We start from the raw sequence: 14,358 nt of genomic DNA on the forward strand, positions 1-14,358 counted from the left end.
AAAGTGAAAATAGTTCCTCTCCGCTTGATATAAATTAAAAAAAAAACAGATAACTGGGAGTTTTAGTCCAAGTCCTTTGTCCACGATATTCACGGGATCATTGTAGATTTCCCGGCAAAGTCTTTTCTCATTTTAATGACGATTAAAAAACTAATCCAAACCGTTTCTCTTCCTTCGACGTTCTGCATCGAAAAACCAAGATTATGGGATCAAATCAATAGGACGCCATTCTACATATTTAATCAATATTCAATATATGATCAATCATCATCTAACTACCACCATCAATACATTCAAGTCCAATTTTAGTAACTTTGATAGATTGAAATTCACCCCAAATTGACTTCCAGCCAATCACGGCACCCCGAAGACTTGACGATTTCCGAACAATCGAGTCTTCCCTTAGCATAGCATGCCTGTTTTTGGGCTGCGATAGGAAAGTGGAGCACCCGCAGAAAACCCACAAACCAACTCCCACTTCAAACTAATTGGGCATCGACTCCCGATAAACTCATCGACCTCATTGGCTGCCGTTCATTCGCTGCCACCCTCCGATTGGCTACCCATCCACCTATTTGCGCCAAACTACGCTAAATAAATCGGCCCCGCGCATCATCCAAAATGGCTAACGGCGCTAACGCCGCCTCTCGTTACAATGCGGCGAGGCCCGGGCCTTTTGAAAGGCGGCGTGCGGAGGTTTTTTTTTTTCCCCGGCCGGCGCCAAACTTTCCACGTAGCCCGACTGTCAATGGGCTCCTCGGCCCGTTTTTGCATTCACCTCCATCTGCCCGCAGAGAGAGAGGCAGCTAGCCAGCCCAAAGTCTCAGCCATATCACATTTCTCACTTCTTTTTTTTCTTCTCTCTCTCTCTCTCTCTCTCTATGCCGGCTCCAACAAACTTTCTCCGTCATGCCAACGCGCGTTTGCGCCGGCGCTTTTTTTTTTTCCCCGCCGTCGTCCCTGTGATCTTCCCGCCGAGGCTCCGGCTCGCCTCGACGCACCTCTCCCGTCTTTTAAACATCCCGCTTCTGAAGTCTGGGCGTCAACACCGTCGGGGACAAAAACCCTCCCCAAGTCCGGAACCTGTTTGTTTTATTCGTTATTCTTTCAGAGAGCCTGGCCAGTTTCCCCCTAAAGAGGAGTTGAGGAGGAAAAACTTTAAGTTGAGCGCGTTCCCGTCCCCGGGCCGCCAGGAGGCGCTTTTCAAATTGGGCATCATTATTGATACGCCACTCCCGCATATGCCTGACGATTCATGCATTATTCAAATAAAAGAATGTTCGGGCTTGCGGCGTTTGGGGGGGGTTGAGCCGAAATGGTACCATATGGTGTGTTCAAGACTATTGGAAATGGGAATTGCAAGGGGCTGCCATTATTTTATTATTATATTTTTTTAAGGCAATGAGCAACCATTTTTTGACATTTAGATTTGATGAGATAACTTTATTCATCCCGTATTTGGGAAATTTCATTGTCACGGTAGCAAGAGGGTGAGAATACAGACACAGAAAAATACATTTTGGACATCGTTTAGATAGACATTTAAATAGACAACTTTTAGTCTCATAGCACAGCATAGTGTCTTTTTAGATTAGATGAGATAACTTTATTTGTCCCGTATTTGGGAAATTCCATTGTCACAGTAGCAAGAGGGTGAGAATACAGACACAGAAAAAGACATTTTAGACATCATTTAGATCAAGGGTGTCACACTGCCAGCCAATCACAGGGGTTGGTTCGCGGGCCGCTTTAACGTCAACTCGATTTCATGTGGGCCGGACCATTTTAGATATAATATTTAGATTTTTTTTTATATAAATGGATTAAATGAACTAGATTAAAGGGCCTGACTATTCAGTTTTTATAGATCTAAAACAATGTTTATTTTAGATTTTTTTATATATTTTAGGGATTTAGTATTTTTGAACTAAAAAGACAGAAAAAAATGATTAAAAAATTACAATTATTGATTTAAAAGTGGGAAAATCAGGAAATTTAATATACATCTATACTCTTCATTTTAATTTGATCCTAAAACAGAAAGTCGGCACTCATGATTTACTTTCCCGAGCTACACAAAATGATGCGGCGGGCCAGATTTGGCCCCCGGGCCGCCACTTTGACACACGTGATTTAGATAGACCTTTAAATAGACACCACTTTTAGTCACATAGCAAAGCATAGTGTTTCTTTTTTTTCCACGCTGACCGCCAACAAATTGTGTTGTTTTTTTGGGGGGCGGGGCTATAACTATCCAAAATGTGTTAATGTTACAACAACGGTGTCAAACATACAATCCACGTACTGGAAGCGGCCCGCTAGTGGGTGTTTTGCCTTACCTTGTGGTTAACAACGACCTTAAAATGCTCCAAAAGCAATGTCAAAATGGCTAAAAATCTGCCGAAAACAACACACGCAGGAGGTCGCCCACAAATGTCCCCCCAAATCAATAGCTAATGATCCAAAAATTTACAGAAAGTGACCCGTAAGTATCCTAAAATGGCGTTTCTGTGTTTTCAGATCTTTACCGACGCCCCCGAAGTGTGCCTACTGTCATCCGCCACGGCCACTTCGGTCTTCTCGGCGCCCACCAGGCAGTCCAAGAAGTTGAATCGACAAAGCCGTCCACTCGCCGTCTACAATCCTCAAGTTATGGACATTCGAACGGGTAAGGAAACCTAAACGCTGATTTATCGCCATACTTTATTGACCAAAAAGTTCACCAATTCTGCTCTTGCCAAGAATCGATATATATCGTTTTAAAAGTTGCCGCTGTTTAGAATAAAAAAGAAAAAACATGTTGCCATTGACGGTAATAGACGTCCAATCCACTTTGACCGGATGACGCATTGATTTTGCGCAAGACGCCATTGGCCAGTTTATGACCTCCGTGTCTGGATTTAGTCATTTATGGCCCGGCAGGGCAAAAAGCATCTATTTTTATATCAATTGTCTACAAGAAAAAGTTGGTCAGGAACACACTTACGGGGGTGTCGTGTCAAGGGTCAAGAGGCTGAAGGATGCCGTGGGCGGAGCCAAGTCGAGGCTCAAATCGAGATTTTTTTTTAAACCGCTTGTTAAAGGCACAATCGATGAACTATTAGCTGGATTAATAAGATTTGTAGAGAGTTTTATTTGCTTGAATATAATATTTGAATGATTACATCTGTGCGCGGTGGTGAAAATTGTCAATATTTTTGGAATATTGCGTCAGAACGCTATCATGCTTGTTTGAATATTTGGGTGAAAAAAAGCCTGTTTTACCTTCTTTTTTTTCCCGGCAGCAAAATAATACACAATTGTTTCACTGGCATATAAGTCACATTTTTGGGAGAGCTTTAAAAAAAAAAAAAAAAATTAAATCAGAAACCAAAAACAAACATACATAAAAGCAACAATAGCAAAATGGAGAACAATTGGTAGAAACCTGTTAAAAAGACTAAAAAGACAATAATTCAGGCTGTTAAGAATACACAATTGTTTCACTGGAGTATAAGTCGCATTTTTTGGAGAGCTTTTTAATTTTTTTTAAAAGAAACCAAAAACAAACATACTTAAAAGCAACATTAGCATAATGGAGAACAACTGGCTAAATAGAATCTGTTAAAAAGACTAAAAAGACAATAATGCAGGCTGTAAAGAATACACAATTGTTTCACTGGAGTATAAGTCGCATTTTTTGGAGAGCTTTTTTAATTAAAAAAAATCAGAAACCAAAAACAAACACTTAAAAGCAACAATAGCATAATGGAGAAAAACTGTCTCAATAGAATCTGTTAAAAAAGACTAAAAAGACAATAATGCAGTCTATAAATGAATTGAATGCTCCAAAAGTCTTGCTGTTATGAATTGGATTTTATTTGAAAAATCTCGCTTGTTTTTGTAATATGTTGGAAAAGAATAAGAAAAAAAAGTGGGTAGGCATATCGTTGCATTTCCATAACATGTTAGATATAAAAAATAGTTATAGAAATAGTTTTCCATTTTAAAAAGCGCCTTGACGACCCAATGGCGGATCCTCGCTAACCTGGTCTTCCGTCCAAATCTTTTCATCGGCAAATTTTAATATCTGGGCCGGTCGGCGTAATCCTTTTTAATCTTTTCGAGCGGCCGCCGATAATGGATTTAGACGAACGGCGTTCCGTCGTCTCATCCTTGTTTGAGGAAAATGAAGGGGAATCAAACCGAAGTCTGCGTCCGTGCGGGCACCACGCCACGCGTTTCTCACGTTTCTGGGTTACGTGGTGTTTCTTTCGCTAACGAGAACGGGTCGCCGAGGTCAATCCAGGTTTGTCGGCCAGCCGCCATGCGGCTTTCGCCAGCGCTTTAGTTTTAATCCTGCTGTCGGATACAGGTCATCAAAAGACAGACTCAAAATAAATCATAAATAAATAAATCACCTCAACAGTATTTTACAGTTGTGATGTCATCGCGCTTTGGGAATTGAACTTTTGGTCCGTTTTGGAAAAAAGGGACTTTTTAATCCCCGGCGGCTTCGAATGACCCCAAAAAATTTGCCGCTATTGACACATGCACTTTACCATAAAACATGTAGAAAAAATGAAGGGAAAAAATTACATTGATTTTCATTTTTTACGTTATACCTATGGATTATTTTGTGACTATGTAAATCAATAACTGACAGCGAGAGACGTCCAATCCAATTTGGGGGTCGGCAGCGATGGTTTGAATGCTGCCAGGTCTCCCATTCAAAATGAGTTGGACACCTGTCACCATAAAAAATGAATTACCGTATTTTCTGGTAGATAAGCCGTATTTGTAACTTAAAAAAATTGATGACTGATTCAAGACTTGCTATACTCTTTCTCTCCGGTAGATGTCGGCAATGTAACATTTGCTGTTTGTTGGTTATTTTCTGTTTTGCAGTAAGAAAACAACCATTACTGGATTAATTAATTCCTTATGATATTGACCCTAATGTGCTTTTGATTCATACAGTATCTCAGAAATACCTTAATCAGGGGGCGGCTTATATGCGAGAAATTGTAAAATCTGATGATTTTAAGGCAGTTTTAAGGGTGCAGCTCTTGTGCGCCTAAATACTGTAATTTAATTTACAAAAATACTTTTTTTGTTTTTTTTTTTAACTCAAACTTTTTACCCTATTTTTCCGAAAACTTGGCTTGATTTCCGATTGGACCGGGCGCATAATTCCGTAAAAAAATAACCTCCAAAAACCTATCGGGCAAGACCATTGATAAAGAATTTGTTTTTTGCCCCGCCCCCTCAGCCTGCGACGACTCCAACCTGGCGGACGGGACGTCGATGGGCAGCAACGAATCGGTGTCGTCGCAGTCCTCGTCCGCCTCGGCGTCCGAGACCACCCCTCCGGAGACCGCCGAACGCCTCCATCTTACCGCCGGCATCTCCAGGTGAGTCGCCCCGCCAAACTCCGCCCACCCGCATGACGTGCCACTGAAAATACAGTGGTACCTCGAGATACGAGCTTAATCCGTTCCGGAACTGAGCTCGTGTGACGAGATTCTCGTAACTCGAGCGGACGTTTTCCATTGGAATACAAAATTATATAAAATAAAATAAAATAAAAAGCATTTTTTGTAGTTGGCCATTTCATATTGCCAACGTTCACGTTTCAGGAGGACATGGTAACCCCTCAAAAAAAAAAATTATAAACTCTGCGTTTAGTGTACAGTCAGCAGCATATTAATCCACGACGATAGATAGGATTTACTACGGTTTCCGCCACGTTTATGGAGCAGCGCGACCAGAAAGCGGCGTGAATTACGACGGCGCCTTTGGGCCATCTTTCTCCTCCGGCAAGGTAACCTAGCATCGCATCCTCTTCCTCTAATTCCCTTGATTAGCGTCTCTATGGGAGCGGCGTCCAGGCAGCAATTTGCCGCGCCGTGATGTATTAGCGCCGGCCTCGGGGCAGGCATGAAACGCAGAGGGACGCCCGGCTTGTCTTGTCCTCCGGGCCGGACCCCCCGTCAGACCTCCCGCTCGCTCGCTCGCCCGCCCGCCGCCACCGCGCATTCTCGCCCGAGGAATTGGCGCCCGAGATTAGCCGCCATGCGTTTCCCGATAGCCCGTCATGTGATTTTTCGGCGTTTTGCGTTCGCGTGTTCAATTGGAAACGAGTTTATAGATGTATTTTATAATTTTAGAAAGTCAGTTTTTATTCATAAAAGGAGTAACACAATAACCAGGTCGCTCGATTTAAACGTTACATTACGTCAATTCTGAAATTTGGAGTTTGTGAGCTCAATTTTTTCTCGCTAATCGGCGATATTTTTTGGAAAAAAGTGCAGATATTCAATGTATTTATTATTTATTTGTTTTATATATATTTTAAAGTTTTATTTCATTTACCATATTTACTCGCATATAAGCCGCACCCTTAAAACTGCCTTAAAATTGTTGAATTTTACAATTTGTCGCATATAAGCCCCTCCCTGCTTCATATTTTTCACCCCCATATTCATGGTTTTCATAGGCAGTACAAATATGTTACTTTGAAGGGAAAATCTTAAGAAAAATCATCACACATGCTATCTCTGAGATACTTTTTGAATCAAAAGCACATTATCCGGGTCAATATCATAAAGAATTGATTCATCCAGTAATGTTTTTTTTTACTGCAAAACAGAAAATAACCAACAAATAGTAAATGTTAAATTGCCAACATCTACTAGTGAAAAAGAATATAGTGAGTCATATCGCATATGAGCCGTACCATTGATTCAGTTTTTTTTTCTTACAAATACGGCTTGTATGCGAGAAAACATGGTATTTATTATTTATTCAATTTTATACATTCATTTTCCACAGCACTTATCCTCACAAGACTCACAACAAGAAAAACAACCAATCACGCACACACTCATGACTAAGGACAATTTAGCCACAGGTGTCAAAGTGGCGGCCAGGGGGCCAAATCTGGCCCGCCGCATCATTTTGTGCGGCCCGAGAAAGTAAATGATGAGTGTCGACTTTCTGTTTTTAGGATCAAATTAAAATGAAGAGTATAGATGTATATTACATTTCCTAATTTTCCCCCCTTTTAAATCAATAATTGTCATTTTTTAATCCATTTTTTTCTGTTTTTAGTTCACAAATCATTTTGTAAAATCTAAAAATACATAAAAAAGCTAAAATAAACATTGTTTTAGATCTATAAAAAACTGAATATTCAGGGCTTTTAATCCAGTTCTTTTAATCAATTTATTAAAAAAAAAAAATCTAAATATTATATCTAAAATGGTCCGGCCCACATAAAATCAACTGCTAAATAATATTAATAATAATACGCAGGTAAAAAATCAACTTATCACTGAGACGGTTTGAATTTTCTCCAAAATGTGCTGTAGGCCCGTCCAAGGGTTAAAACGGATCATCTGATTGGACGACAACACATTTCACGTACCCACCCACGTATCGGACGGGGGCGCCGTGCCGTTGGTCTACATTCGCTCATCGATTGGGAGGAAGCGGTCGGACCCCAATCGATAGCAGAGCCCAACTTGTCCGGCGGTCTGAATGTACGGCACACTGGCACGTCGTTAGCGCTCGGCCTCAGCGGGGCGCTCTCGGAAGTTTGGCGCCCGTCGCCATGACAACAAGATGTCCGCCGCTTTTTGCAGCGCGCGCGTTATGAATAATTGAAGCGGCTGGTGGAGATTTGGGGCGCGTTTCCCCCCCGCGTCGTCGTACGAAAAGTCAAATTTAGGCAAGTGCGCGTTTTTCATCGGGGTGCTAGAGCTACCATCGTTTAGCGATTATTTGTTTATTCTGTATTGATAGGCGCTTTAAGATATTGTTAGAGTAATAAAAAAAATTGCAGATAAGGCTGGTAACGAAGGCGTACAGTAAATATGATATCAAAATATGGTTATGCAAAAATGATTTATTGATACCTAGGTCAGGGAATGGATTGACATTTTCCACAGTACAACTTATAAACCAAAAAATAAGATTTTGTCATTACAGTGGTACCTCGACATACGATCGTAATCCGTTCCGAGATTGAGATCGTTTGTTGAGCTTTTCGTAACTCGAGCGAACGTTTCCCATTGAAATGAATTGTAAACAAGTTAATTCGTTCCAACACTGAAAAAAAACACCCAAAACAGGATATTGGATTGGAAAAAAATGTTTTATTTCTTTTAATTCGCCATATATCAACAAAGTAATAAAAAACAAGTGGTTTAATGGTAATAAAATGTGTTTAATAGATGTAAAATTAGACGCATTTCGCGGAGGGGAGAGAAAAAACCTTACAAACACCGTACGACTCGTACGGTGTTTGTAAGGTTTTTTTGGGGGTTTGTAAGGGGAATCATAATCATTTATAAGGGCAGTTATCGGCAGAGGTTGACAGGTATGCAATGTTCATTCACTGCCATCCCTCCCGCTTCAAACGGATTGAACATTTACGCCCATTCGTGAAAGGCCGCACGTTCATTTTCCTTTTGTCATTTCCTGTTCATTTTGGGCCACTTCCTGTGCAATTCTGGCTCGCTTCCTGTTGATTTCCGTCCACTGAAGCGATCCAATGAATTAAAACAACAACAAAAAAATCACTTTTTAGTTACCCTATTTTTTTTTTTTACTGGATCCCGAACTTCTGATTAACAATTGACGATGCCTACCATTTTTTGGGTGATTTTTGAAAGTTGCGAAGTCCCTTGTCCATAACACGTGATGCCTTTGCAAACCCATCAAAGGGAATCCCCATTTTTTTTCCACCATACTTTTCCCATATCTCTCCAAATAATAATTTTCGACAACCCCGATATTAAAATTTGCTCTTTAATTCCGCAGAGCATCCATGGCTGCCGTTTCCTGGTTCTCTTCCACACCTGACAAAGAAAAGCCACTGGAAAGGTAAATGAAATATTGATGCGCTTATCCATATTTTCCCATTTCCGCACCTTTTTCATGGCACCCGAACGCAGCGCGTGTTTTCCCTGCCAACATTTCCAAGTCAAACTCTGACCGCCAGCCTGTTGCTTTCCATTTTTTTTTGTTAGTCTGTTTTTATTTCTCCTCCTTCCCTCGTTACACATTGCCGTTGCGCCGCCGCGAGAAAAAAATATGAAATATTGATGGAGCTACCTGGCGAGGCTGTCGGCTCGGAGATTTTGCTTTGCCAGGGCGGGCAAAAACAGGCTGATGTTTTTATTTTGCTTTTTTCATTGGAATATTTAACAAATTCCACATTTTTTTTTACTGGCGGGTTGACATTTTGGACGTTTTTTTTTAAGGAAGGACGGCGACGGTTGTCCAATCTATTTTTACTTTAACTATGTCGTCGCTCTCCAAAGTAAAGCTATATTTATTATATTTTGGAAATTTACCGAGTTAACGGCCACTTTTAATCAAGAATACAGAAATCAGAGAACAGGTAGGGTTTTGCCCTTTTTGAATTACCGTATTTTCTGGACTATAAGTCACACTTTATTCATTCTATGGCTGGGCTTGCGACTTAGATATGTTTTTTTTCCTCTCTCTGACCGGCAGAAGCTTTTTTTAGGCTATAGTTTTAAAAAAAAAAACGGTTAATATGTTACAGTAACAGAAGCCTACTTGGTCTGTTTTTTTCCTAATTTCCTATTTGAACAAGTAATGTTTCTTCTTTGTTTCTGAAAAATTAAAAATCTGCCTCGTGCAGCTTACACATATTTTTTTCCCCTTTTTATTGGGCATGATTTACATTAGGGTGCGAATTATGGCCTGAAAAATACGCTCATGTCTGTATTATCCATTAGCTATTAGCTAACATGTAATCTTTTAAAAAATCGATTTAAAATCTGCCTCATGCAGCTTACACATATTTTTTTGCATTTTATTGGGCATGATTTACATTCGGGTGCAAATTATAGCCTGAAAAATACGCTCCTGTCTCTCTTAGCTGTTAGCTAACATGTAATCTTTCGCATTTGTTTCTAATGAATAAAAAATATGCCTTGTGCAGCTTACACATATTTTTTGCCCTTTTATTGGGCATTCTTTGGCTACTGTGATTTACATTCGGTGCGAATTATAGCCTGAAAAATAGGCTCATGACTGTATTAGCTATTACTATATTAGCTATTAGCTAATGAACAGACAAGTGAATACAAAATGTGTGTTTCCTGGTCGATGCGTAGGAGGAAAAACTCGTCTGAATTAATCGTTCAGTGCTCGTAGATATTGTTATACACGAAAGATATGCAAAAAAGACCTGGCTTGGTCGCATCACGAAATTTTGATCGCATGACGGGCGAATTATTCGATCGAAATTTCCGTCGTAAGACGAGAATTTTGTATGACGAGCGGTCGTGTGACGAGGTACCAATGTATATATTTTTTTCATTCTTTGGCTACTCTGACTTACACTCGGGTGCAATTTATAGTCTGAAAAACATGTGTGTATATCAGCTATTTAGCCGACTGGTCGCAAATATAATCAATGGTTACTCGACCTTCAAAACCAGGTGATATTTGCCATGACGTTTTACGCTAACTTAATCATCGACGATCCGGCAATCGTCGCCAAATGACGCGGTTAGCGCTCCGCAATCTGCCGGCAAATAGCGGACGCTCGACTGATTGCTTCCATTTTTTTTTTTTTTATTTCAGCGTCCCGGGCAAGAAAGCCAAGGCGGTGTACCCGTGCGAGGCCGAGCACGACTCGGAGCTCTCCTTCCAAGTCGGCGCAATTTTCTATGCCGGTAAGTGTTTTCCGGTAATCGCCGATTGGCGGGATCGGGGGTGAGAAAGGAGATCGCCGTCTCCATTTGCCGTCGAAGCAGGAGATGAGAACGGCGGGCGTTTCCGTCCGTGGCGCCTTAATCGCTCCCTGGGGAAATGAGGATTAGCTTGTGGCGCTCTAGCCCGAAGTCTTCACGGGGCGTCGATGATGGACACGCGCCGTCTTTGACCAAATCGCTCGTCGCCGTCAAACCGTCTTTTGATTCGCTGTCTGGCCAACAAGTGGTTTGGACTTGTTTTTCCGTCAATGGCAGGCAATGAGGAAAAAGTCGCCAAGAAATGTAAATTACATACAGTCGAGATACACATACAGTAATCCCTCGGTTATCGCGTATTCACTACTTAGCGATTTTTTTCCACTATTTATTTTTTTTTAAATTTAATTACCGTATTTTCACGACTATAAGGCGCATTTAAAAGTCTTAAATGTTCTCCAAAATAGACAGGGCGCCTTATAATCCAGTGCGCCTTATATATGGAAAAAACATTAAAATGTGTCTTTCATTGAGTCATGAAAATACGGTATTATTTTTTTTAAAAGTTCATAAAAATGTGAAAATCCACGCTGTAAGTGGAAGACACTCTTGCTACTAAGAATAAGGAAAAAAAATAATAGGGGTGACCATACTTTGCGATATTTCAATGATCGTTGCCATGTTTGGTCTCCATTAACCGTGATATTCGAGGGATTACTGCATATTGTTAAAAATAAATAAATAAATACATGGGGTTTAGGTCAGGGAATGCTATCATTAATCAGTATTTTTTTAATTTTCAAAGTTTATTTTTATTTATAATTTATGAATAATATTTCGAGGATTTTTGATGGATTATTACTCATTTACTGATATTAATTATAAATATTTTAATATTATTTGGTAATAATTAGTATTTATTTAATTTATTATTATTACACGTTTAGTCTGTAATTTTATCATAAGGACTCATTTATAGTATTTGCAATCATTTAATGATTTCATGCCTTATAAATCCATTTTTGTTGTTTTGATTTTCACTCCTTGGCTGCCATTGCTATTTTATAATCAAATGAAGATTATTTATAGCCCTAAATATTTTTTTTAAAAGACAGAAAATGATCCCAAATGTATTCCAAAACAAATCCTTACTAAAATCCAGTCAATATCAAAATTTGTAGGAAAAAATCAATCGTAAAATATGTATATATAAAACCATTTTTCTTTTCTTTATCTGTTAAATTTGGTACATTCCCATTCATTTTGGAACATTTTGCAGGGACGACGCTGCGATAAAAATAATGCGCACCAATATAAAAAACAAATAAAAAAAAAACTTTATTGAAAAGTGGTTATTGGAACTCACTTTGCTCTTTCTTTTTTATTTTTTGTCATCCCTCCATCCCTCCATTTGGCCATTAATTGGTGTCATCTTGCCCCCCTCCCCCCTGGAAATTTGCAGTGACCCAGTCCAGAGAGCCAGGCTGGCTGGAGGGGGAACTGGAGGGCAAGCGGGGCCTCATCCCTGAGAACTATGTGGAAATGCTGTAGCCCCCCCCCCCCCAAAGATCCCCCAAAGACCACCACAAATGTCATTTTGGACTCGTACCTTCCCCACCTCATGTTCTGGCCATCCGCGGACTTGACTTTTTGTTTTTTGGTTCTCCTCCCGCCCACTTTATACATGGTATCCATGAGACCCCCCCCACCCGTCACCCCCATCGCGCCCCACCGACGTGCCTTGTCGAGCCTCGAACGGAAACGGGTACGTATGGCCATCGTTCCGCCAATTTTGGGCTTCGGGAAATCAGCTTTTTACGGAAGAGAATCTCCGAATTCTCATTTTAATCTCCGTTTTTTTTTTCACTTGAGTCGCCGCTCAGAATTCGTGAAAATCTGCTTTTTTGGTCTCCAAAGTCTGACTTTAAACTCCAGATTTTCACTTCTATACTCTTATTATTACTTCACTCGCTTTTTTTTCCCCACCCAGACATCTTTTTTTTAATCGTGCCTTTATTTTGAAAGTTGGCGTCAAGAGGAAACGTATTTTTGAAACCAAGACTTTTATTTTTTGCTCTTTTTTATTCTTATTTTAAAAGGACAAGTTGTTGTTGTTTTTTCAGGGCAGAGACACTCCCGCTAAACAATGTCTTGATTTCATATTTTAATTCACCTCCCCTCTCCCTCCAAAATATGATTTTATGATCTCAGAAAGTGCAGTATTTTTTTAATAATGTTGTGCGTGCAGTAGTTGGACGATGAATGTTGGCTTGATGTCACGAGTGATGATTTCAAAGGATTGGTGGCGCTGTTATGATTTCATTTTTATACAACTTTTATGGGGAATCCGCTTGACCAATATTGAATGAAACGTATTTTTGCGGTGAAATAAATGTCAAATGGATAAAGTGCAACAAAAAAAAGTATATTTTCTATTCACAACCATTAACGCATCCCAACCATTTAAAAAAAAAACTTTTTAATAATAAATAATAATATAGCATGCTCTTGATACATACTGATTTGTTGACTTACTTGCATATTTAATTTTTCAAAATTAAAAAAAAAAATTCAGGAATCTTTCTCTTACACATTTATTTATGTTATATTCATTTCAAACCTGATTTATATGTATCAAAACCAAATAGTGAAGTGGTTAAATCATTTTTCCTGGCTTTTTAACTCATCCATGCCTAAAATGTCAAGCCCATAGAAATCTCAAAGAGTAAATAAGATGATGTCTAGTAAATGAACAGACTTGTGGGAGCAAAATCTTTTGTGGCAGCCCTCGGTCCAGTGTGTCTTTCCACTGTATGTACTGTAACTCTACACACACACACACACACATAGAGCCGTTACATAAGACAGCTAGTTGGTGCTAATGAGATGGGTGCCATTTTTTTTTTCTTTTTTACACCCCCTCGCCGCCCCCCCCCCCCCCCCCCCCCTCCGCCCATCCATGGCACCATCCACCCTGAGGGCGCTTCATCCTGAAATTGTGCTGAATCATTGCAGCGACACCAGCCAGACTGTCTGTCAAGTCTCCGCCTCCTCCTCCTCTTCTTCCTCCTCCTCGTCGTCCTCCTCGTCGTCCTCGTCCTCCTCTTTTCCATCCATATCATATACGTACACCTTCCTACTTTGTATGCTTACCTTCCACTCCAATCCTGTCAATGATGATTTCTACCGTGGCTTTTGCCTTTCCTACCCATAGTCACTTTTAAACTCTGTCTACATGTATGAATGTGTGTATATGTACACATATGTATATGTGCATATGTATGTATATGTGCAAATGTATGTATATATATACATACATACATATATATATATATATAAATATCTAAATATATATATATATATATATATATATATATATATATATATATATATATATATGTGTATATGTGTATATGTATATATATGTGTATATGTATGCATATGTATGTATATATATGTATGTATATATATATATATATATATATATATATATATATATATATATATATATATATATATATATATATATATATATATATATATATATATATATATATGTGTCTATATGCATATGTATATATATGTATGATACATGTATGAATGTGTGTATATGTACACATGTATATGTGCATATGTATGTATGTAA

At 39.4% G+C, this 14,358-nt stretch overlaps 1 protein-coding gene across 2 annotated transcripts in view; it reads left to right on the forward strand.

The window, feature by feature from the left end:
• Positions 1-13,120, forward strand: part of arhgap10 (Rho GTPase activating protein 10) — a 42,891-nt gene extending 29,771 nt beyond the window's left edge. For both annotated transcript variants that reach the window (XM_077605319.1, XM_077605320.1), the window contains exons 20-24: positions 2,521-2,668; positions 5,252-5,393; positions 8,806-8,868; positions 10,606-10,697; positions 12,175-13,120. In XM_077605319.1, the coding sequence (XP_077461445.1) occupies positions 2,521-2,668; positions 5,252-5,393; positions 8,806-8,868; positions 10,606-10,697; positions 12,175-12,263 (534 nt within the window). In that variant the 3' untranslated portion in view covers positions 12,264-13,120. The remainder of the gene's footprint in view (positions 1-2,520; positions 2,669-5,251; positions 5,394-8,805; positions 8,869-10,605; positions 10,698-12,174) is intronic.
• The last annotated feature ends 1,238 nt before the right edge of the window (positions 13,121-14,358 follow it).

The sequence above is a fragment of the Stigmatopora argus genome, chromosome 7, assembly GCF_051989625.1.
Source record: "Stigmatopora argus isolate UIUO_Sarg chromosome 7, RoL_Sarg_1.0, whole genome shotgun sequence".
NCBI lineage: Eukaryota > Metazoa > Chordata > Actinopteri > Syngnathiformes > Syngnathidae > Stigmatopora > Stigmatopora argus.